The sequence below is a fragment of the Mchenga conophoros genome, linkage group LG23 (assembly GCF_057382185.1).
Source record: "Mchenga conophoros isolate Kocher_MC1m ecotype Shallow Benthic linkage group LG23, M_conophoros_male_GT1.1, whole genome shotgun sequence".
NCBI classification, from domain to species: Eukaryota; Metazoa; Chordata; class Actinopteri; order Cichliformes; family Cichlidae; genus Mchenga; species Mchenga conophoros.
Window position 1 is genome coordinate 6,603,992 of NC_140547.1, and position 24,070 is coordinate 6,628,061.

The 24,070-nt window shown below is 40.5% G+C and overlaps 1 protein-coding gene across 3 annotated transcripts in view; it reads left to right on the forward strand.

Moving 5' to 3' along the window:
- Positions 1-261: 261 nt before the first annotated feature.
- Positions 262-24,070, forward strand: part of ddr2a (discoidin domain receptor tyrosine kinase 2a) — a 31,468-nt gene continuing 7,659 nt past the window's right edge. For all 3 annotated transcript variants that reach the window (XM_085265310.1, XM_085265309.1, XM_085265311.1), the window contains exons 1-5: positions 262-399; positions 14,069-14,182; positions 22,066-22,168; positions 22,714-22,945; positions 23,198-23,345. In XM_085265310.1, coding sequence (XP_085121436.1) covers positions 14,101-14,182; positions 22,066-22,168; positions 22,714-22,945; positions 23,198-23,345 — 565 coding nt within the window. In that variant the 5' untranslated portion in view covers positions 262-399; positions 14,069-14,100. The remainder of the gene's footprint in view (positions 400-14,068; positions 14,183-22,065; positions 22,169-22,713; positions 22,946-23,197; positions 23,346-24,070) is intronic.

Genomic DNA, 24,070 nt, shown 5'->3' on the forward strand with positions numbered 1-24,070 from the left:
AAGAAAGGTTCCTTTCAGGAGGAAGAAAGCTTTTTGATTGAGCTTTGGATTTTTTGTGTGTGTCTTTAATTGAAACCTTATGTGTGGCATGTGGAATTCTGGGACGTTGGCAAACTCCCAGGAATCCACAGAATGTGATTTTTTTCCTCCCTCCCTCTCTCGCTCTCTCTCTCTCTTACTCTGTCTCTCTTCTCTCCCTCTTTCCCCCCCCCCCCCTATTTGCAGGGGTGTCTTACATCAGCCCAGTGAGTCCTGGTGAAGGCAACTGACGGACAGAGAGTGAGCGAGCAACAGAGAGCAAGGTTTGGAGGGTTACATCCAGCCGCCTGCGTCTCACTGGAATAATCTAAAACCATCAGTGAACAAATGGTTTGAAATGAAAATAAAACCTTCTTAGAAGTAAGTCACTCATTTCTTTTACTTTAAAAAAACAACAACTTTTTATTCTCTATGTTAGGACTGTTAAGACTGATCAGCTTTCTTGGCTCTCTCCTTGAATTATTTCCTCTTGGGAGGCCCGTTTGCACACGCGATCCAGACTTCTGTGTACTTTTGTGACTGAAGCAGCTTCTGTTTGCATGGCAGACGAGAAGAGTGGACAGCAGAACAGAGCGATGCGGTGCCGCATTCAGACTCCTGTCTGCTCTGCAGTGGATGCAGCTGTTTTCAACAGAAGCTATTACTTACCGTTTGGCTTTTCTGCGGTTGACTTCAAATGTGATTGAGGCCAATTCCTTCTTTTCACTCCTAAAAATCTTTTTATTTCTAATGGAAATTAAAATTGAAGGAAAGAATATAATGCAAACTTCTCTTTGCAGGCTAAGATCTTCCGATGTGGAGTATTTTTTATTCTCTATGTGCTTACTGTAACTTTAAGACAACACACATGTCTACTGTTGACTGGCTTAAATATAATTTTGGAGTATGTTGCGGTATTGACTTCATCATACAAACCCCTCTCTTCTGTGCGGAATGACTGTGCGTATTATTTTTACGGGCATAGCTAATGAAAAAATGATGTGACTTCTTTTCTGCTGCCGTGCATCAAACTCACACATATTTTGTGTGTGTTTTTGTGGCCTGGAAGTTTTGGAAAACTAAAACAACTGACTCATTTCATGCTGCTTAGATCCTCTCTGTGGTCACCTGGTGAAATGTTGAAATTTGAAGTTGCAGCTTTCTAAAAAAAAAAAACACGCCTTTGTGTCACTGAGGTGATGTGTGTACTTCGGTGTAGGTGTTACGTAGGTGGTATGTAGGTATCATCCTGCGGTATGTGGGTAATAGATGTTCACACAGAGGTCGCTTTTGTGCTTTGCTGAAGAGCGCAGGATATGGACTATGAGCTCAGAGCTTTGACATTTGAACCACGGTGCCCAGCTGAGGTGAACAGTCATGAGAGGTGGCTCTGATCAATGGAATAATTGTTAGAGGAAGGTCACGCTGATACTCAGGTATGCGTATGTAGTCTGGGTCTAATATGGGGATGGATTTCTTTTCTGGACAAGCACTTTCATTCCAGTAATGCAAAAACCTGATGCTGACCCCAGTGGCTTCATAATATCTGAAGTGATTTGACAAAAAAATGCACTATTTTATTAGAGCTGATTGCTGAGACACTGTTGATGGCACAAGGCTGTGACTTCTGTGCAGGACTGTAATTGCAAATGCTATCTCTGCTATTAGATCAGACACTTTCTCTGTGAGGACCAAATAAGTAATAGAGTAGGAACAGACAAAAGAAAGCAATAAGTCAGATTTCATAACATCACCGCAAATTAAGTCCAGGAATGTACTGATTACAACAAACTGTGGATTTATTGCAGTGTAAGACTATATGGGTGTGGCTTTTTCCTTTAAGCTCTCTTTGTTGTGTCCCTGCTTGGCGTGTTATTGTGTTAATAGGAAACCATCTTTATCATAATAATTGAGTTCTTTGCCAAAGCAGAATTAAAAGAAGTTATTTCCTATTACGTTGAAATATATGAAACACTTGTGGTTGATGCAAGAGGGGAGTGGACCCATATATTTTACTTGCTCAGACTGTTGGTTTAAGCACATGCCATCACTCTGTTCTCCATATATGTCAGTATCTGATGAGCAGCTGTGTGCAGATGCATATAGGCGCACACCCAGATAGAGAGAATAAAAGAAGCAACAGGAGGAATTATGCATTTCTCCTGCACGCCCTTTCAATTAGCAACCCTTCTGTCTCGAGCTTTGATGCTGACTGACATCCTCACATACAGACCCAAATCACACACCACAGCAAAGGTTGTAATTTCAACCCTACTTTCAAAACACTGCACTAGAGGCACCCGGTGCTTACTTAGCTTAGCAGTAACCCGACACTGACCTTGTTTGATTGGAAGTGTTTTCAAATCAATGCCTCTGGCAGGAGAAAACCAGCTGTGCGCTCGTTAGCTGAGGTGCATGCTGTAATTTGGCATAAATAGATCCATTTCAGGGAACGTCATGGCTAAAATACTGCGCTGTTGACTTTGTAATCCCACATGTGCTTGAACTTCGACCCTGCCCAAACCACCACCCATATCATCACCTTTCTTTTGAGGGGCATTACGCAACGTGTAACCCAGAGAAGTCTACCTTTGTCCTTCTTATTTCTGAGTATGTCTAATTGGTGTTTCTCTGAAAACTATATGTTGATTTGTCTTCAGTCATGGAAAACATATATTTAATTTCCGCTGTAGAATAATTATTAAGCTCGCTGCTTTTGTCCAGAGAGAGCTTATTCTCGATGTGTATCATGAAAGCTAGGTAATTATAAAGGAGCCAAGCTAGAGGTGCTCATTAACACAAAGCAGTCAGAAATCCTCCTCTCTCTGTTTGCACGTGTCCTCAGCTGTCCTCCTTCTCCTGTTTACATGTGGAAGTCTTTTCTTGTTTGTTTGTCTGATGCTCATCATCCATCTCTTCACCTCAGTTCTCTCATGCCTTCCCTAATTACAGAGTGTCAGGGACACTCTGAGGCAATATCTCAACATGAGAAAAACCTCATGACTCGCTGCAGCCTGCTGCTGCTGGGTACAAATGACAGTCTTGGCTTTGAATGAGTTGTCACTGCTGAGTTGTCACTGCATGGACAACGCCGGCCTTTTTTTCTGGAACCACTGCTATCTGCTCTGCTGTGTCGACTTGTTTTTATTTGATCCTGTTACAAAAAATACAAAAGAATTTATTGAAATCATTCTGTTTTAATTAGTGACCTTTTGGACAAGAATGCGCTTTCAGTTTGAAAGTGGGTGGCAGTGAATGTATTTTTTTTTATATATTATTCACTTCAGTGGCAGTCACTGATATTTGTGAGTCAGTGTGCTGTTTAAATTTAAGACAGCCCCAACTGCCACAGTCAAATGGCTTCAATGCACAAGTGCTCTTGAGCTGGGCGCCGTGTGGCGGATAGAGCTCTGCTTTAACGGGGGAGATGGAAATTGGCGTGAGATGCTGTTTTTCCAATCTGACAGTGTAGCTGTAAAGTTCAGGGCCTGCATATTCAATCAAACTGGATCTCCACTCATAGATTTTGGGCTACTCTCCTTACATAACAAACACAGCCTGTAGCTGCACAATATTCACAATGAACAGTTTGTGCCTTTGTCGAAATATTTTGGTGGAGTTTGCAGGTAAAACTCTGTGCCCGGTCAGCCTGAGGGTGCTAAAAATGACGCTTCAGTCTCTCCTGCAGGTTCTCACATTCTTTCTCCATTTTTACAGCCTTTTTTTTACAAGCACTTGTACACTGGCTTGAACAGTTCGTGTCCTCAGGCAAGTTTCAGTCCCCAGTGGCACCATCGCTGGCGTACTCCAACAGGTGTGCTCCTGGCTGAATGCGTTGTACACAGTTATGCTGTAAAAGAAAAACCCCTTTGCTTTATTACATAGTGTATTGGTGGGACAACCGCCTTACGCAGCCTTTAAGCCATCATGTCAGCAAGCAGTACGAAGACAGGTTGCCTTATGCTTTGAACCACTTACTCCAGCTCTGTGGAGTTTGACTACTGGCTTTTTTTAAATAGAGAAATTTCTGCGAAGCTTAAAACAAAGTGAAATATGACAGTATGTCACAAAGCTGCGTGTGATATGGTGTTTCTTCTACAGCGCTTTGTGACTGCTGTTCCAGGATAACAATAAATAAATAAATAAAGCAGCTTTGTGACTCAGTAATAAAGAAAAAACAAAAAAGACGCCTCGACACAAGATGTGACACATAATATTTCCCCTGCACAGCTTTTTAAAGGAAATAAACAACACGAAGGCAACAAAAAACAGACTGTTTATGTGAAGAGATCCGGCAGAGGTTGTCTCCAACCAGTGAAGCAGTGAAGGACCTTTGCTTTTCAGCTTTGGGTTTCACGTTACTGTAAAACTATTGCTTAGGAAGCGGAATCTTGTATTCATCCACAGTGTCGCAGAGCAGCATTTAAAGTCTGCCGTGTCACATTTGCATATGTGGTGTAAGATATCCCACATTTAAGCATGTAACTAAGGACTTCTCCCCACATGTCACAACATTTTATGTGGACAATAGAGGATTGTATTCCGTGGCGTTTTTCCTTTCCAGTCACAATAATTTAATTGTGTGTGTGTGTGTGTGTGTGTGTGTGTGTGTGTGTGTGTGTGTGGGCCTTCTTCCATGCATGTCCCTGCTCCTCATTCTAAGATTTTACGGCTGTGTGTTTACATGGCTCCACCTGGGTCTGGTTGTGAAATACAATTCGGATTCCATACTTTTCCATAAAAATAAAATATCTGTGATTCTATATTACAGCCTTAAGGGAGAAACAAGAGGATATAATAGAAAGCACATGTGGATGGTTATGGTGCATAGCATACGGGTGCACTGAATAGCAATCAGACCTGTGCACATAAACACACTCACACTAGTACATGTGCTCTATGCAGGGCGTGGCTCTCGGTGCAAAAGTGCTTCTTATTATCTTATTACCAATTTGGTACTCATGCTCATAATTTTTCTACCACGTTTCCTGGCATTAACACAGAAAACAAAAATGAGGGGAAAATAATAGATAAGAAAAATAATGGTTGACTTTTAAGCATTTTCTTATTTTCTGCCTTATGTATTTACTCATATTAAATCTGACCAAAGTTAATAATAGATAATGAGATCAGCATGTGTGTAAGTAATCCTTATGAGCCCAAATCTTGGGCTTCAGACTTCAGTCTACTATTGATACCAGTTGATACCATTTGAACAATAGAAGTGCTTTAAAGACAGGCTCCATTACATTCCAGGTCTCCAACAAAACCCAGTTTAAAAATACAAGGTAGCTAATAGATGTGTTTTATTGTTTTATTCATAAGATCAAAATGATTTAGTGGCCATTAAAATGTGTTCAGATTTGGCAAACTGATAACGATTCATCTCATAAATCAAGACATGCCACTTTGCCGTATGTTAGTGGGCTTAGTATTAGCATAAGATTACGCTCCATCCTTCCTGTGCTTCTTAAATCAAGAGCCTTTGTGCAGTCAGTCGGGACAAGGGGCGATATCTAGGAAGCAGAGTAAAATATGAGCAAATGGAAAAGCAAGAATTGAGCAGTGACATTATAATGTGTTTACCCTGGAAATTAACCTGTCATGCAGTTATTTTTATTTTCTAAAAGCACTGTAGTTAAATTTCATATTTTAATCAACGTGAAGTCATACAGTTTGACAGAAATTATGGCCTGTGTTTTAGCGTTGTGATTATAAAACAGAAGATATAATTTTCTAAGTGCCTCCCTAGCCTCAGGCCTTTGTGCTTTCCTTCACCCCCTCCTCTTCTGTCTGGCCACTGATATTGGCAGGACAGTTTTTGGTGCCTGGATGGTGAAATTCTCAGTCTTTCTCAACCGTGCCAGCCTTGCCTGGGATGCGAGGGATCCTGTAAAACCTCAGATGTTGATGCTGCTGTGTGTTTGTATGTGAGAGAGGCAGGGAGTAGAGCCAGGTAAACCTGTGTGTTGACTTTACAGTTTTTCCCAGGCTGCAGGCCCTGGTGCACCAGTGTTACTCTGTGTGCTTTGCCCGTTACTCCCGAGCAAATTAAATTATTTACACAAACATATAAAGCCTGGGAAAACAAAATAAAATCCCTGTGCATTTTTTTTTCTTTGGCAATGTGAGTGCTCTGCAGGAGGACTTTGCAATCAGTGCATGAGCGCCTGTGAGACTGCCTTAATATTTAGGTTGAATAGTTATTCTTCTGAATTGTCCAGACTCATCAGTTTACCTCAAAGGTATTTAAGACGTCCTTCAGGTTAAAAAATGTGTGTGCTGTGCGTGTGTTTCTTTCTGCGGCCTTGTGGGTTTCTGAGTGGAATATCTGTCCTTCACCACTTCCTGAACTAGCCAAGAGAGACCTGATATCGACCCCAGAAACAGAAATTTGAGCAAACAGTTATTCCATTCAGGAACGTTCTGCTCCAGCTAGATAATAAACTTTGCTTGCTGCTGATCACCGCTTGGTTTATAACAACCTGTTTTCAATCAAAGGCTAGAGCCCTATCACAGAGGCTGAAAGTCATTATTTCTAAAAAACATAATGTCTGTTCTAACATGCAATAACTCTGAATAGCTTTGGCCATAGATGTTGTCCTGAGTGGGGTCTAGCCTCTAGCATGTAAGATTTTGTGTAAAATGTAAAGTAACCCAAAAACTCCCAGTGCGAGCAGGAACATTTAAAGCACGTTTTCTATCATATTTGAGTCTTGGTAAGACAGTATGTATAAATAGCTGTTATGCTGGACTATATTGTAAGTCAAGAGGAAAATAACAATTCATTATTGGTGCTAAAGTATTGCATTTGAATCTGTTTTGAGGACATCCAGCTCTTTTGTGGATTCATTTGGTGTTGGAATAATCGGGAAAAAAAAGGTTCCCGGCTGGAAAAAGTTCACCAAAACACCCCCTCAAGTTGGAACAACAACTTTTCCAAGTTCTGCACATGATTTGCCGAGTTCTTGACGTCATAAAAGCACACGCGGAGTATGAAAGGAAATGTTTTGTTGGCTATAGCAGCTTTTGGTCAATCGTGGAAATTCACATATTGCAGACCACTTTTATAGTATCATTTAATCTGTAGTACTGTATTAGATTGTAACATTACTTGCCATCCATCTACACTGTCTGAGACTAGCTAGAAAGCTTATTATCAGTGAATACATAAACAATTCAAGTAAAACTATTTTATTTATTATATGCAAGAAACAGTTTCTCATTGTAGCATCCATGTTATTTCCATTTTCTGACTTAAAGCACTTGAACACAACGTCAGAAGAATGACCTTCTGACTCTGGAAATTCATCCTCCTGGAGAACATGTGAACGCACAGCTCAGTAGGAATTTACTGCAAGTATCTACTTAGCTTAGCATAGGATAAACACTCAAGACTGGGGAGTCAAATAGCCTTTTTCTGGCCTGCTAGCACCCAATTTTCACACTTATAAAGACATCTATGCAAATAGAAAAACAGAACAAGTTAGATTAGATTAAGCTAATATAACCAGTGGCTGACAGCAGCTTTTTGTAAAGAGACACATAGGAGAAAAGTATTTATCGTCTAATCTAAGTCTTTGCAGGAAGGGAAAATAACATGTCTCCCAACATGTCAAAGTATTCTTTTCACCAGGAGGGCTAACTTATCGACCCATGAGGGGCTGAACATGTAAGCCTGTGTCTCAGCCGACCTGAGGGTGAGGCCCCTCGCGGTCATGATTTCCTGCATGGGGAATATGTATGTAAATGTAACTCTTGATGATGTGGAATTATAACAAGTTTCTTCATAAACAATCAGAGTTTCAAAATGACACTAATAATGACAGATGAGTTTAACCTCAGCTGAAAATCGGGTTCTTGCCTAATATTGTGACTGAAGATAGAGCACTCCATTATGACATTTAGCATATTATGTTTACAGTCCCCTGAAAAGGATAAGCGGAAGCGAATGGATGGATGGATGGATGTTTGCAGTCCTAGGGGAGGCACACAGATGTATTTAAAAGAAGAAATTTCCATGCTTTCTGTTTTTTATATGCTGAATAGTTATGTCTATGGCAGCATATGAAACCAGAAAAAAGGCCATCCTCAGGGACTCTTCATCCCACCGATGGCTAAACATTTTCACTCAGGGAAAAAGGAAACTTTTGGAGTTGGAATACAGTAAATGAGGCCAATTTTCCTTTTGAGCTATTGCCTCGGCATTTATAACTTATAGTCTGGAGATACAGCTCGGTAAGGTGGAACTGATGTGAAACTCACCACTCTGTTATGTATCTTGTCACTCTTGACAATTATAAACTGGTGAAGTCATATATTTGACTTTTTTTCCTAAATTTTGTGGCCTCTTTGGACTATATTTTTACTATAGATTTGTATGCTTTTACAGAATAACTTGTAACAGGAAAGTTTCCCCGGACACATTGAAATGTGTCATGCCTGCTACTCTAAAGCCTTTTGTTTTGATTGCTTTATACACTTTCTGCTCAGGTTTATTTTTTGTTCTTTTTCTGAAAGCTTTTGGAAGTGTCCGCAGTTTATTTTCAGAAATGTGAACCTTGAGCGGGCCTTGCACCGGTATAGACTTTCCTGAAGGTTAGCTGTCTTAAAAGATAGGTGATCAGAGGTGTAGACTCTCTCATGTCTATGAATTTAAAACGTGAGGCGGCACACAGATACTTGGATATGCCTAAGTCAGCAATTTAACATGTTCAAAGTGAGAAAGTTATAAGGCAAGAAGGATCAGAAATACAGTACCAGACTACAAACTGTATATCAAAGATGTATGTTCCTTCCAAAAGTGTGAAAGATAAATTAAACTTACCTTTTTGTGGCCATGTTGAGAAAATACACTGGATTATAGATCTAAGAAAAATGGCCCTAGACCTTCTTAAAAACATTTTAACAAGTTTAACACTTCATAATAATAATTTCCTAAGAAAACAGCCCCTAATAGGGTAAAAGGGTATATCCAAAAGCACACCTTTGTTTGTGGAGTCCACCTTGTGTTTGGCAAGGTGCATTATCCCTCAGTTTCCCAGTCAGACCCGCCTCTCAGTCGTCAGTGTGGTTACAACACCAAAATTGCAGCAAATTGGCAAAAATGATCACCCTAACAGTTCATAACAGGATTTCATTAACTAATGGGTGATGTAACGGTGGCTACATCCATCTTTTACATATAACCGATCCCAAAGCGAGGCCTCTGGACATCACTTTAAGAACTACACCATGACAACAACCGTAAAACACGCTCGTTATAATTCATCTTGCTTTCCTTCTTCCTCAGAGCTCCGTTTATGAGTTGACATGTCCTCTATGGAATCATAGCCCTTTTTCATCCAACACCTCTTTTGTGCTTCCATCCTCACCTCGTTTCTCCCCTCCCGTGGTTCTCAGTCTCGCTGTTTACACTGGATTGCATGTTGTGAAAAATGCAGGCCAAATTTGGACCCGGTTTACCTGGGCGCCATCGTCACAGTAGAGAGCAGACTTTACCTCAGACCAGTGATATCCAAACCAAACTCTGCCTGCTAGTGTTGAAGGATTGTTTAATTAGCAGGAAAATGGCAGACATATCGTACCTGGAAGGGGACACTATTTCCATTTTCACCTCAGAGAATTTGAATCTCGTGTGTGCTCCAGCAGGCTGAATAACAAAGGGCCTGGAGGTTGTTCTGCATATGTACAGGTGGGGGTGTCTGTGTATACCCAGCTCTCCTAACTTTTTCCTGTGGTGTCTCTCAGGAGCTATCAGAATAAATTCACCTCTGAAGGGTTTGTGCAGCTGGTCTCCAGTTTCCCCGTCTTTTACTTCACCATTGCTACTTGTGTATTTCATCATGAAATGAGACAGCTAATTTTCTCTTTATGGAAAATGTTAAATATACATAATATGATGAATAATAGTACACTTTAAAATTACTCACCAATTATATTTTAATCATATTACATGGTTTAGTAATAGTTTAATGAGATACTTTCTGTTTTTCTTTATTTTTTTCACATGAAAGTCTGAAATTTTTCTTTGGAAGTGCAAAGGAAAAATCCCTGGAAAGGATACCTTTTGAAACGGAGATAGGATATGAATAAGTTTTTCCTGCCGTGTTCCTGTAAGAGGAGAGCGGAGAGAACTTTCCAGAAATGTGGACCTGTGCTGGGTTCTTAGCACTGTGGACTGATCTGATGTTACTATAACAGGGAATAAAAGCTGTTTTATTAATACAGGTATGGAAAACACACCTGGAAGTTGTGTAGCTATATTCCGGGGAAGCAAACAACTCTTAAAAAACGGGCTTAATTTTTATAGATTAGACTTTATAGTTACATTTTTTTGCCTTCTAGATTTGATTTTGTCACAACATACGTAGTTTATCCAGGCTGCTGCTGAGCCGAGTCTTTTCACTCAGATTCCCGGTGTTCTTACTACAATTTGAGCTTTCACAGTAGTCTTTATTACCATATTAAGCACTTTCCAAACCTCTGCAATTAAATCTTAAAGTAAATTATGTCGAGATCTGTGGTTGTTCAACACTTTCTAACTTTCTGAAGGTCCGTGAATCGGGAATTAGGATCCGTCTGCTGTAAAAACAGAGCTGGGGTTTTTATAACTGACTAAACAGTTATATGATTATTTGTGTTTCATTTTTGTTGTATCACATTCGCAGAGTAAAGATGTAATGAGTTTTAGGGGAAGTTCAGTTGTATCAAGTGAGTGATAAGGAAATTTATTGCCCAAATTCTCCAGAGCAGCAGAGTCCAAATGTATTCATTTTCAAATTGCAGTTTTGAAGCTGTTACTGATTAAACTTTGGAATATTTATATGAGGAAACCTTAAAAAAATGATGTTTAAAGCTGAGAAAAAGTTAAAAACTTTAATAAATAATAGGCCATACATTTTCCTCTGCTTATCCATTCAGGGTTGTGGTGGGACTGGAGTCTATCCTTGGTACATCAGGTACTCCTAGGTACACAAATGACTTGCACAGGTACACCCTGTGTCAGTCATTAGTCTTCTGAAAGGTTAACACAGAGATCTAGACAACCATGCATGCTCACATTCACACACAGGGCCAATTTAGAATCATCAGTTTACCTAACATGGATGTTTTTGAAGAAAACCCATGCAGACATGGAGCGAACATGCAAAATTCCAGCATCTTAAAGGGCCTCTCATCCCCATACAACAAACAAATGAAAGCTAGACATTTTACTTTTGGCAAGAGAATAAAAAGCTATTATTTAAAACATGTTTTTCTTGGTGTTGTTGTCATTTAAAGACATTTCAGACTCACTTTTTGTGTTTGTCAAATGTACCCCGCCTTTATTTGTGTAAAACCTGCAGGTTTTTCAAGTTTGTCTTTATCCACAGGAGTCATCTGTGATTACAGCGTGCTTTGCTCGCTTACTGAAAGTATATCTGATCATTAGTTTTAGAGATAGTGCTTTGGAGGTGTTTCAGAGGCTGGCCTTTTGATCTGTTGATTACAACTCAGGGGACCACCAATTATCAACAGGAGACATGGTCTGGGGATTCAGCCTCTCTGTGCTCAGTTTTGTCAGTCCACATATTTAAGTTTAGATCTAAAGCGCTCCAGACTGTCTGATAGTTGGTGAGCAGTAATGTGAAATGTATGTTTGCACGCAAACACACTGGTATGCTCCTTTGAGAGTCTCCAAATGTATAACCAAAAGTCAGTTCTCCTCCCCGACATACAATACAGGCAGTCTTTACATAAATGTTCTCCAGCACATGGTAAACACATTTTTGACTGCCACATACACGCAAGCCATCAGGTGTTTGTGTTTCATTAGCTACGAAATGCCAAGAGGAATTAAGCTTAGCAAAAGCGTCTTAGTGGGAAATGGCCGTAACATGAAGCTGCAGGAAATAGCAGTAAGAAAAAGCAATGAGATTATGTGTGAAGGTACAATGAAAGAGGCAAGTCAGGGTGTAATAAGTTTCACAACATGCACTGGGTGGACTCTCTGTTCTCTGTGCTCAAGCAATCAGAGAATTCATAACTAATGTACAACTAATGCTAAATCAAGCATTTTGATAGGATTTTGTTCTTAAACATAAGGCGCGATTCTAAACTTCTTGTAAAAACAGTGTAAGCTCAGGGCTACAAAGCTATATTACACCTCCTGACCCAGTATGAACCTTCCAGATCCCTCAGGTCATCTGGATCCGGTTTTTTATCAGTTCCCAGAGTCAGAACCAGACACGGAGAAGCTGCATTCAGCTTTTATGCTCCATATATCTGGAACAAACTCCCAGAAAGCCTCACATCAGCTGAAACACTCAGTTTATTTAAATCCAGGTTGAAGACTCACCTGTTCTCAGCAGCATTTGAATAAAACACCAAATCCACACTTTAAGCTTAAATTTCAAAACTTACATTTTAGCTACTGATTTTATCAACTGTTCTGATTTTATCTACTGTTTTTTTAATCAATTTTAAATCATGCTTTTTATTTGTTTTTGTTTTTTAATGTCTCTGTAAAGCACTTTGAATGACCTTGTTGTTGAATTGTGCTATATAAATAAACTTGCCTTGCCTTACACTCCTCATTTATCCTCAAAACTGAAAATACACTGTTTGATTTAGGTGACAGAGCTGAATGAAGGATGAAAAACACAGGAGGAGTGCTCACTATCTTTGAATTTATCTTATCGTTACCTGTTATCGTTACCTGCACATTTAATGTCCAATCTGAGTGCACTTCTTGTTCCTGTGTGCGTCTTAGTCAGGTAATGTTTAGAAACACATGCTGCAGTGCAGGCGTATCTATAGGCGGACAGATCCTGTACCGCATATATGTTTGATTTGGACAAACTGAAGTTTCAGCAAATCTTGAAACAGATGACAGCAGATTGAACATGAAATAAAATGAACAGAGGCCTGCACTGTGGTGAAACTCTGTTTCATTGACCAGACTGCTGCTCCTTTTGTTATTTCAGTGGGAGAATGTCAGGAATATGTTGCTTTTGGCCCGAGACGAAGACCAGGAAATGTTCGATACAGACACACACACACTCACTGTGATGTTTCTTTATGAAAATTCCCACAATGTTCTCTTAGTTTTGCTTTGCATCACGTGTGTTTTAGTTTAGATAACCTTGCTTTATTGATTTCCTCTACTACCAAACAGCTGAACAGCGTGTAGAGTATTCTACGCTGTAAAATGTTAAAGCAAAACTAGACTTCAGGTGTTAAGTTCTGATTTCTTCAAGCAGACACACGGTGATCAGGAATGTGCAAATTTAGTGCGGAAACATAAGTGGAAGCTTTTGCTAATGCTGGCGAAGCTGTTCAGAGTTTTAATAGTCTCCTTTAAAAAGATCAAGCACGCTGGCATTTCACTGATCTCTTTCATCACTTTTTGCACTTTTACATTTGCACAGTCACAGCATTTGTAAATGTAATCTAAAAAGTGCTACAAATAAAGGCTGATTATGAATTGGATTTGGTGAGAAACTAGCTGAAACTAGGTGTTTCTCTCTGTTGTTGGATGGACTGGTCAGTTGGAGGCGGCTGGTTGGCTGTGCGGCCTTCCAGCTGAGGTCATGTCTGTGACTCAGTGCCTCAACGTCTCTTTCCCCCTCGCTTCATAATTTGTCCCTTCGTTTATTCGTTCCTCATTTCTTCCTATAATTAGTGTGCATTATGTAAAATCATAAAAAAACCCAACTTTAACTGAGACTATTTTGTCTTCTTTGGCTGAAATTTAAACATCCCTACAGTTAGATTTTAATAGCTCTTTCACAGAGCGATAAAGCTCTAAATAAAGGGAAATTCCAGTTTTCGGTGGCAGTTATTGTGTTTTTTATTGAGTGAAATAAAAACATGTTTCCAATTAAACTGCCATTTTCCTCTTATATATCTAAACAAATGTTTTTGTTCCCATGAATACAGGAGGAGTTAGTACAAAATGTAATCTGGTCATCCTGCAGGCACCAAAGAGTTCACAGTTTTATCCCCGAGTTTATGAAACTGTCTTTCAGGTGTTTGCATAACCCGCTGTTTCCATCTTGTCTTTCAGGTTGGAAGTCTGTCTCTTTGCACGTGTTTGGGATGAAGCACCTGTGGGACATTCACTTCCTCCTGCTCATCCTTGTCTATTTGTTAGGAGGCGTCACGTCACAGGTCAACCCAGGTGTGTGCAAAATGAGATGACGTACTGTGTTGAGCTCCCATTTTTCTGTCCTTGGGTGTCTGAGGGTGTAATAAGGTCATATTCAAGAGTTTGTGAATACTATAAAACCACTTTTGTGAGTTTTGAGTAGGGATTTTTGGACTCAGTGCTGCAGCCCAACAGTCCAGACTGCAACTGATTCAGATTCTGGATAAGTGCTGCATTGTGGGAGCCATGTGGTCCTCTCTTTCTGGTTTGGCCTCTTTGATCCCAGCATGCACGCCTTTCTCCAGCTCTCTCTTCAATGTATGTGTGGTTTTTGTGATGTCAATGAAAAGGGACCAATAATTTTTTTTACAAGGAAATGGGGTAGCAACATTTAATGGGCAAAGATTGAGTCAAAAAGCAACCAAAGAGAGCTTTCTAGTTATTGTTGAAATTGTAGAAATGCAGCAGATATTTGCCAGTAAAAACCTCGAGCTGGCTACTGTTTATGATTTCAGTTTCAAAGCTTCTGTCATCAGGTTCAGTTTTCTTTATTGTTGAAAGAATAATGAATGACATATATGCCACAGTATTTCAGATCTAATAACAGTAATTAATAATGGTTTTGTCAGAAAAGTTCAAAACAGGGTTTACAGGTTATATCCCGACAGCTCTGCCAAGAAATGTTAAAAAAAAAAAACAACAGTGGAAAAAAAAAAGTGCCCCATCACTTCCACATCCTCCAGCCTTTCTACACCCCACTTCCACTTTCAAAATAAAACTTTCTTACATGATGTTCTGCAGCATTTTAAGACCGTAAACCCAATTTTATTTTGAGAAAGTATGAAAGTAAAAGCAAACATGAGGTCATGATGACAGGCCTGGGGGTTTTCTGCTCTCTCAAATGGACACTGCTGAAACAAAACTACAAACATTACATTTTTCAAACCCACCAAACCAAAGTATTTTTTTAAGAAACACAACTTTTCTTTTTCCTTTTTTTAAACAACAGCTGTTTTCTACATGTTTCTTTCTCATTCTCACCACTGAACTGCACAGGCAAACACAAATACTTACACAACCACATCACAGGTAAACGCACATTTGAACCTGACTCACTCTGGCACTCATTTATTCATCAATCCAAAGACAACAGAATAAATTCAGCCTGGTTGCAATTGAGATCAAAGGGTGTCAAGGAGTATAAGTAAAATAGTGCCTGCATGCTGTGGTTACTTTCAAGCATTTCCTCATACGTAGTTATTAATAGCTGCATTTCTGACCTATATAGCCATATGTGAAAGCCTTTTCAGGATTCAGTACCAAAACTTTCAAACATGTCTTATGAGACATCTTCTCAATTACACGTTGAGTGTTTGACTCTGTTAAAGCTTCTCCCTCTTGTCTGTCTTCTTTCCTTGTTTTTGTGAGTGAGTGAATGCATGTGTGCGTGTTTGTGCGCCTGCTTGCATGCATATACCCGCATGCACACGCATGCTGTGATCCAGCTATCCCACTGGAGTCTGTGGCTAATGCATACCAGACATTCTGACAGCAGGAAAGTCCATTGAAATAGGCTCTGTCTTTCTCCCCACCATTTCTGTGTTTGTGTGTGTGTGTCTGTGGGGTGTGCAATTCCCAGTATCTGACCACTTATAAGTCAAGGAAAAGACTGTTTGTGTATCTGATCGTTGTCAGCGTTCAACAAGTTCACCATTTAAGACCTTTGATCCCGTTTAAAATCTGATCCAAACCATTGTTTAAAGCATTCACATCCGCTGTCACTGTCCTCCGCTAAAAACTCAAATCTCAACCTGCTGTAATAAACGGAAGCAGGACATATCCACCTATAATTCTGTCTAATGCTTTACTTGTGCTGCATTGAGAAGTGAGTCGTTTTTTTCACTGTGTGGAAATATTCACTGCTGAATTTAGTGGAGCTAAGATGCTGAGTGATGCCAACTTTCCCCTGTTTAAAATTCCCAAGCAATGGAGTTATACCATCCCTGTTTTTCCCATTTTAATCGTGAGTAGGCGAACTTTATTTCACTGTGGAGAGAGGAGGAGGGCGGGGAGGAAGTGTGGACACGAGCACAGGCCAGGGCAGAGCATCCAAATATTGGGCAGTACTATTATTGTGTGGGCTTCTTCTTTTGAGGATGTTTAAGTCTTGAATGAATGAATGCAGTCGAATTTGAGAGCTTATAAAAGTGAATTTCACTACAATAAGAATATAAATTATGTGAGGTGAGGAATTAATTAAATGCCAGTCTTTGCAAATTTGCTGCTGCAACCTAAATATCAAGAAGCTTATAGTCAAATAACTTGGTTAATGGTTTATATTTACAGCCTGGATGCTAATGGTAAATGGCCTGTATTTGTATAGCGCTTTACTAGTCCCTAAGTACCCCTAAGTGCTTTACACATCCAGTCATCCACCCATTCACACACATATTGGTGATGGCAAGCCAGATTGTAGCCACAGCCACCCTGGGGCGCACTGACAGAGGCTGCCGGACACTGACGCCACCGGGCCCTCTGACCACCACCAGTAGGCAACGGGTGAAGTGTCTTGCCAAAGGACACAACAACCGAGACTGTCCAAGCCGGGGCTCGAACCGGCAACCTTCCGGTGCAAACTTCCATTAAAGCCCCAGTTTCTAATGTGTGTCCTTGGGGAAATTAATTGCCCACCATTGACCCAGAAGCTGCTAAAATGGTATGCACAGCAAACCTTTCATATCACATGCAATTTTTTGATAGAAATATTGATTAATTCAGCTTTAAAGCAACTGACTTAGGTGACTGACTTGAGCCATAACCATGTAAATTCCCATTTGTGGCCACAGTGGCTGCTATAAGTTTACATGGTCATGGTCTCGGAGATACAATAAAGCAGACAGCTTATTTATAGGCAATGAAACCAAAACATGACTGACACATAAGGGACAGGTATGTGAACATAAACTTTCATGACTGCGGTGTGTGTGTGTGTGTGTCTGTGCAGTCAGTGGTTGAACTGCAAAAGCTAAAGAACAAGTCTGCCTTTCAGTGCAGGGTGCGGTAAAAATCAAGAGGTGAGCGAGAGGTTTGGTCCATTGCTTCTTCATCGCTCTCTCTCTTTATTCCTCCACCACACAAGGCAAGTATTTTTCCACCTTTTTTCACGGGGGATATTTTTAGATAGCGCAGCTCAATGTGAAGCCTGATGGGTTGTGGTGATGGTGGTGGTGGGTGTGCACATAAGGGGAGTGGGGTATGTGTCCATACATCCAAATGCACACACTGGACTGCCCCCACAACTCACCCCGGGGGTCACCTCTGAGTGGGTCGGGTAGATAAATAAACACAGCAAAAACCAACATTTGGAAGAGCGGTCACACATCCGGCAGGGCGTACTGAAACCCGCCTCTTTCTCGCTTTGACTCTCTCTGGGATGTGGTTAAAGGGTCTGATAATGGCTCCTGTTTCATTCGTTGCGTCTTGGGCAATTTCACCTCAAAATGGTCACTGAAAGTATTCTCTTAACTTTTGACTGTGTTTCATAGCAGAGACAGTTAAAGTAAATAACAAGAGCTGCTGTGCTTTGCTCACTCACTCTCCACCTCAGTGTCTGTTTACACTCTTCACCTCTGTGCGAACGAGACTCTACTGGCATTCAAAAGTGCGGGAGCGCCAACCACCTCAAACCCCCTAATCTAGCTGGACTGAGCTGCCACAAAAGGACAGATTTCAGCTACATGTCAGTCTGAAACCAGTGATTACTATTCATCGTTTGTTTTCAAACAGTGTAGTTCTTTGACTGGATTGGGATTCGTGTATTACACATCTCTGCAGTTCATCTTGAAGGAGGTTTGATTATTTTTTCCCCTTTACTCCAGCTGTCATTCGTGCAGTTCGAGCACCTGAAATTGTTTTGTAATTACGCATCTAAGGATACCACTAATTTACTTGGAACATGAGACGAGTAGGATGGTTTTGGTTGATGTGGTCTGTTTATTGCCACAGCGATCTGGTGCATGGAGAGAAATTGTAGGAGGGGAGGGATATAAACAGTAGGGGATAAATGATGCGGGATGGAGTGAGGAGGGCAGCAAAGGTTAGTGAGGACAAGATGAGAGGAGGTCAGAGGAGGTAAATGTAGACATCTGGAAGAGTTTTTGTTTGTGCTTCCTTCACCGTGTCACTGCCAAAACGAAGCTTTCATGCGTGTTTGTGGTTTCATCTACTCTTGCTCTTTTGTGTATCTGTGCGCGCTCCAACTTCCAAAACGTAAGGCGTCTCCCCATCTCGACTATTAAGCAAATATTTGGAGGAGATTAGGATCAGAGGAAGAAAGAATAACAGGGAGACATAAAGAGCAAGAGGAGGACACAGGAGGCCTTGGACCTCAAGCTCTTGCTGGCATCTTCTCAAAGGGTTTTTTTGTGAAACAAGGGGCCAGGCGAACTTGATCAGACTCCCTTTAACTTCCACCTCCAACCTAGCTAAAGGCTGCGACCTGATGCTATCACACATGCAGAAATCAAATTTTTCAAAGACTCTTTCATACATGGTTCAAAACAGGTTGCATGGTGGTCATATCCTATTAGGTGGAATTAGTCTAGGAGCCAAACATAGTATCTCTCCCAACCTGTCAAGAGTGCCCCTTTTTTGGCCTCTGAAAACACCCATAAATCGCTTAATTCATTCAGAGGCGTATAAAAGTTAATAGATGCCATGTTGGCTGGATCACGCTCAGTTAGCCTCTAGCTCACTGAGTCTTAATGAGATGAAGATTTTGTAAAGCATGCTGTTAACTTTAATCTCTTTTAACCACTCAGATGGTCAGAGGAGAGCAAGGAGGGACCACACAGGATGGGACACAGGGGAGAGAGGAAGAAAGGAGCTTGAGGGGGTGGAGGGCCATGTAGGAAACGATGGGCATAATGGCTTTATTGACCGCACAGTGGGGGCACCAGTCACTCTGACCATACACACACACACACACACACACACACACACACACACACACACACACATGCATAGAATAACTCAATCCTCATGTGCTTGATACCAGTGCTGTTTTCACTGGCAGAAACACCGAATGGATACAGCTTATTATTTCAATAAGGAACCACAATTTGAGGGCACAGAGTGTGTAGTCGTGTGTGTATGCGCATGCATATGTGTGCAGTCCTCCCACAGCACTACCCCACCCCTTCGTCCAGCACTATCCATCAAGTTTTTCAGGTTTCTTGACAGAAGCTGGGAATGAAATATTTCTGTCTGGTGAATGTTTGAGTACGAGTTTGAATTTTCATCACCGTCGAGCACTGCGGAGGGTCTGGGGAGAGTTAGGGGAGACGTTTGCTTAACAGTGTGATAACTGATTTAAGTACAGGAGGTGGACAGTCTCCCAGGAAATTCCTGCTTAAAAAGAAACACTTAAGTAGAAGTGGTCCTCTTATCAAGTTAAAAAATACCGTGATGATATGTTGGTGCGACTGCAGGTTTAACAGAGGTGGAACGAGTTAGACTAGAAGATTGATACAATATTTACTGCTGTTTGTAAAGACATGGCCAAGAGATATTTAGCTTTGAGTCTTCTTAAAGTGGACCTATTATAGTTTCTCTTATTTTGATCATATATATTGTTAGTAAGCTTGTGTACAAAAGCACATACTCTAGACTGAGAAAATTTAGCTCCTAATCAGTGGTTTTAAACGGATTTCTGCTCATTGAGAGTGGATGTCCTAAAAATGATTATTTCAGACACACAGCTCTGGCTGTGAGCACAGAAGTGCCATAAACCTGCTTTTTTCTAGCCTTCTGCTTGTGAGGGGCGGCCAATCAGTGGGTGAACTGACCGGCTATAGCAAAGACCATCATGAGGATTATTCTAACTACAAGGAACCTCTACTAAATTCCAAGAATTCAAAAATAGCTGGGCTGAAAAACCTTTCATTTTTTAAACAAGAGGATATATTGAGGTTGAGCTAAATGTATTAGTATTTTTAAAGCTAACTGTTTTTTTCAAAGGGCTGATAAAAATGGGTGACAAACAAAGAGAAAACAACCCAATAAAGAGTGTCTTACCAAGGTGGTGGGTGGCTCTACTGGAAGCTTGGAAAAACATTTTTCCATTTTTCTGTCATGACAGTGCTTTTGGTGGTGGAAAGCACTGTCACTGGTCCACAGTCTCCTGTGGGTGTTCAGTTTGGTTAGGGTCTGATTACTGGAAAGGCCAGAGAGTGTGATTTACATTGTGCACATATCAAACTGTTCAGTGACACCCTCGCATCCACTGGATGGGGACATCGTCACACTGAGAAAACCACTCACATCTGAGTTAGGATTAGCCAAGTAATATAGTTAAATATTACTCCACTATGAAAACATAATTGTCTGTGTCAGTGTTTTAGTATTTTCTTTCATTAATGCATCAATATGTAGGCAGCTTCTTTATATATGTATCATTATGCTTTATATCTGATGTTGTCATTCTTTAAAATGTCATTCTGCCAAGACACACATGTGGAATATGGATTCATTTCCAACATAGGCAGCAAGACACAGGAGCACAGAAGGCAAACACAAAGAGGACATTTAATGCTGATAGTCCATACCCAGTTATTCAGAAAGTAAATCCAGGGACTTCAAATATACAGAAAACCAAGCTCAGAGAATATACAGCTAAATATACAATGTGACAAAGGAAGGCTGAGACAATACATACATATATACAGAAGAGGTAATGAGGGAAGAGAACACAGTTGGGGAACTAAACAAAGCTGAAAACAATCAAGACAATGGGCAGGTGTAGTAAAACTAGACAAAATACAGAAAGCTAAACATTGACCAAAATAAAATGGGAAATAAAGACTAAACGAGAAAAAAACTAACTTGACACAGGAGATGAGAAGGAAAACAGGAACACTGAAAGTAAAAGGGCAAACACAGAGTTATGGAGGGACAGAGAAGGAGCATAGAGGTGAAATTAATTTAAAAATAAATGCCACCAAAATTAACAAAGACTCAACAAATAAAGGAACGCAAACAGACTTCAGTCTTAAACAGCAAAAGTAGGAAATAGACCATAAAGAGCCCATACAAAGCATCGGAAAATAAACAAGGCTTCTAAGAACAAGATAATTTAAAAAAAATACCTTAATGAATAGAAAGCTAAGTGCAAACTAGACACACACACACAAACCCAATCAAAAAGACAAACTAAAAAGCAAGACTCAAATGACAGGCTAAATATAAAGTAGGACCACCAGGAAGGTATAATAAATAAAACAGAAAGCTAAATTTAAACAAAAATGAAGAACAAAACCCAAACAAAATATGAATCATGCTCAAAACAAAAGAAAACATGAGCTCACAAAAACTCAAAACCGATGACAAAAGAAACTGTAGCTAAAGACACAGAGCAACTTGAGTGCTGTTAAAAATACACAATTTCAGAGTAGATAAACACAATTACAAAAAACGTTAGACTGCAAACATTTCCTGACTAAAGTAGCTGAGTATATGTACTAAGTTACTTTCTGCAAGCTGTGTAATACTAACCAATCTGGTTTCCATTTTTCCCTCATCAGAATTTTTAATAGGCTGAAAAAAAGGAAACCAGTGGAAAAATCATATTTTCCTGCTTGCGTCGTTACCAAAATGCTACTGTGTAACTCTGGCCTTTTCATAATTGCATAATCAAAAGTGGACTCACAGCAAGTTAAAAGAGAATTACTGCTTTCACAAGTGCTAGTAAAGAGAAAAAGCTTCTCATTGACAGCAGTACTTGTAATCAGCAACCCCCATCCCCCCGCCACATGCACCCCACTGGCTCGGTGGTGTTTATGGCTGAGAAAACATCAGGCTGCTTTGTCTGTCTGCTTGCATATTTGTGATTTCAATTGATGGATGTTGTGGTGTTTCAGGTGTGTGCCGGTATCCTCTGGGGATGTCAGGAGGACAGATACAGGATGAGGACATTTCTGCTTCTAGTCAGTGGTCTGAATCCACAGCTGCAAGATACGGCAGGTAGGTATCTCTCTATAAACTCTTACATACGTGTTTCATGGCATGTGTACCCTGATAATGAGTGAGTGTGTGTGTATATGTGTGGGTGGTTTATCCTGCAAGGTGCCTGTGCCTGTTTATTTGCAGTTAACCACAGACTGGGGTATCAGTTCTAACCTACAGCCGCATGATTGTGTGTCTCTGTGTGTGTCTGCTCTAGAACTTGGGTGGCCCTCAGTAAGTATCAGGATAATGATGTAATATACTTTCCCCATCCATCCTGGCTGGAGTTTCAGTCTTGCCCAGCGCCGTCTTTCCTGTGCCAGGCCCCTGCCTGAAATTAACACTTTAAGATGAATTTACGATGCAGCCTTTCACCTAAAGTGTTTTCATAGCAGGCTGCAGGAACTGAAATCCAACACTGAACTCACTTTTACTTTCCTCTCACCTTTTTCTTCTCTGTCAAGTCCTAACGTTTCTGCTCTATTGCTCCCTTTCCGGCTGTAATTCTAATGTGCACATCTACTATTATTTGTCTTTCTCTCTCCCTCCATTTATTTCTCCAGGTTGGACTTTGAGGAGGGCGATGGCGCGTGGTGTCCGGAGATAACAGTGGAGCCAGACAACCTGAAGGAATTCCTCCAGATTGACCTGCGCTCCCTCCACTTTATCACGCTCGTGGGCACCCAAGGTCGTCACGCAGGAGGCATGGGTAATGAGTTTGCCCAGATGTACAAGATCAAGTACAGTCGTGATGGCAGTCGCTGGATCTCGTGGAGAAACAGACAGGGCAAGCAGGTAAATGCACCATAGAGTTTGTCCTCTGCAGTAAATCAGGTGAAATTACATCTTTTTCTGGTTTGGCAGTCATATCTATTTGGACCTTTACAGCAAATGATAACGCTGTACTGATTTTACCCTTTTAGTGCCTCTCATTACTTGGACCTATTATGACTGCGTTTAAAGTGATGCAATGGCTTTGCTATCTATAAACTCTGTGACTCTCAGTCATTAGTGTCTGCCATAACAGTGCATTTGTTTGACCTCCAGGTGATTGAGGGAAACAGAAACGCCTACGACATTGTCCTCAAGGACCTCGAACCGCCCATAATTGCTCGCTATGTCCGCTTCATGCCAGTCACAGACCACTCCATGAATGTCTGCATGAGAGTGGAGCTCTATGGCTGTGAATGGCTGGGTAAGTGGTGGATCAGGTGGAAGGGAAAACCGTGCAGAGGGAAAAGTGGGAAATATAATGAATAATGTGCAAAGAACTGTAAAGGCAATTCAACAAATCCTCCTCATCTTTGAGCCCATAAAGATAGAGAGGATCAGCTGAGGATCTGTTGCTTTTTAATGACAGGCAGGGCAGTGTCTGAAAAACACTGGTGCCCTTAATGAGTATATGGCAAGAAAAATATTAAACATCTACTTTATAGGCACTTTAGTCCCTTTACATGGTAACTTTTTTTTATTAATCAGTGAAAAAAGAGCCAACGTGTACTTTTTAAAGCACTTTTTCTCTGTCTCTGCTCCCTTAAATATTATGCAAAAATCAATGCCCAAAACCAGCTTTAAAACTGGCACAAATGCCATGATGTATTATTTTGAAACCCTGCATGCTTCTTATGCTCATGTGAACACATCCTTGTTTAAAATTCACGTGTATAGCTAATGAATCAATAAAAAGCTGGTTAATTAATGACATTACTCCTGCAAATGCACTTTCAGTTTTGATTAAATGCATTGAACTACAACATTGAATAAACCTTTGACGTATTTTGCCATATTTTTTTACACAGTCCCATGAAAAAGGTGCCTTTGTTGAAACATTTCCAGATTTTAGTGCATGAAATAATACTGCATGGCTGAATAGGTTTTGAATATGAAGTAGTGAAATGTTTGTGAAGCAGACTTTATTGG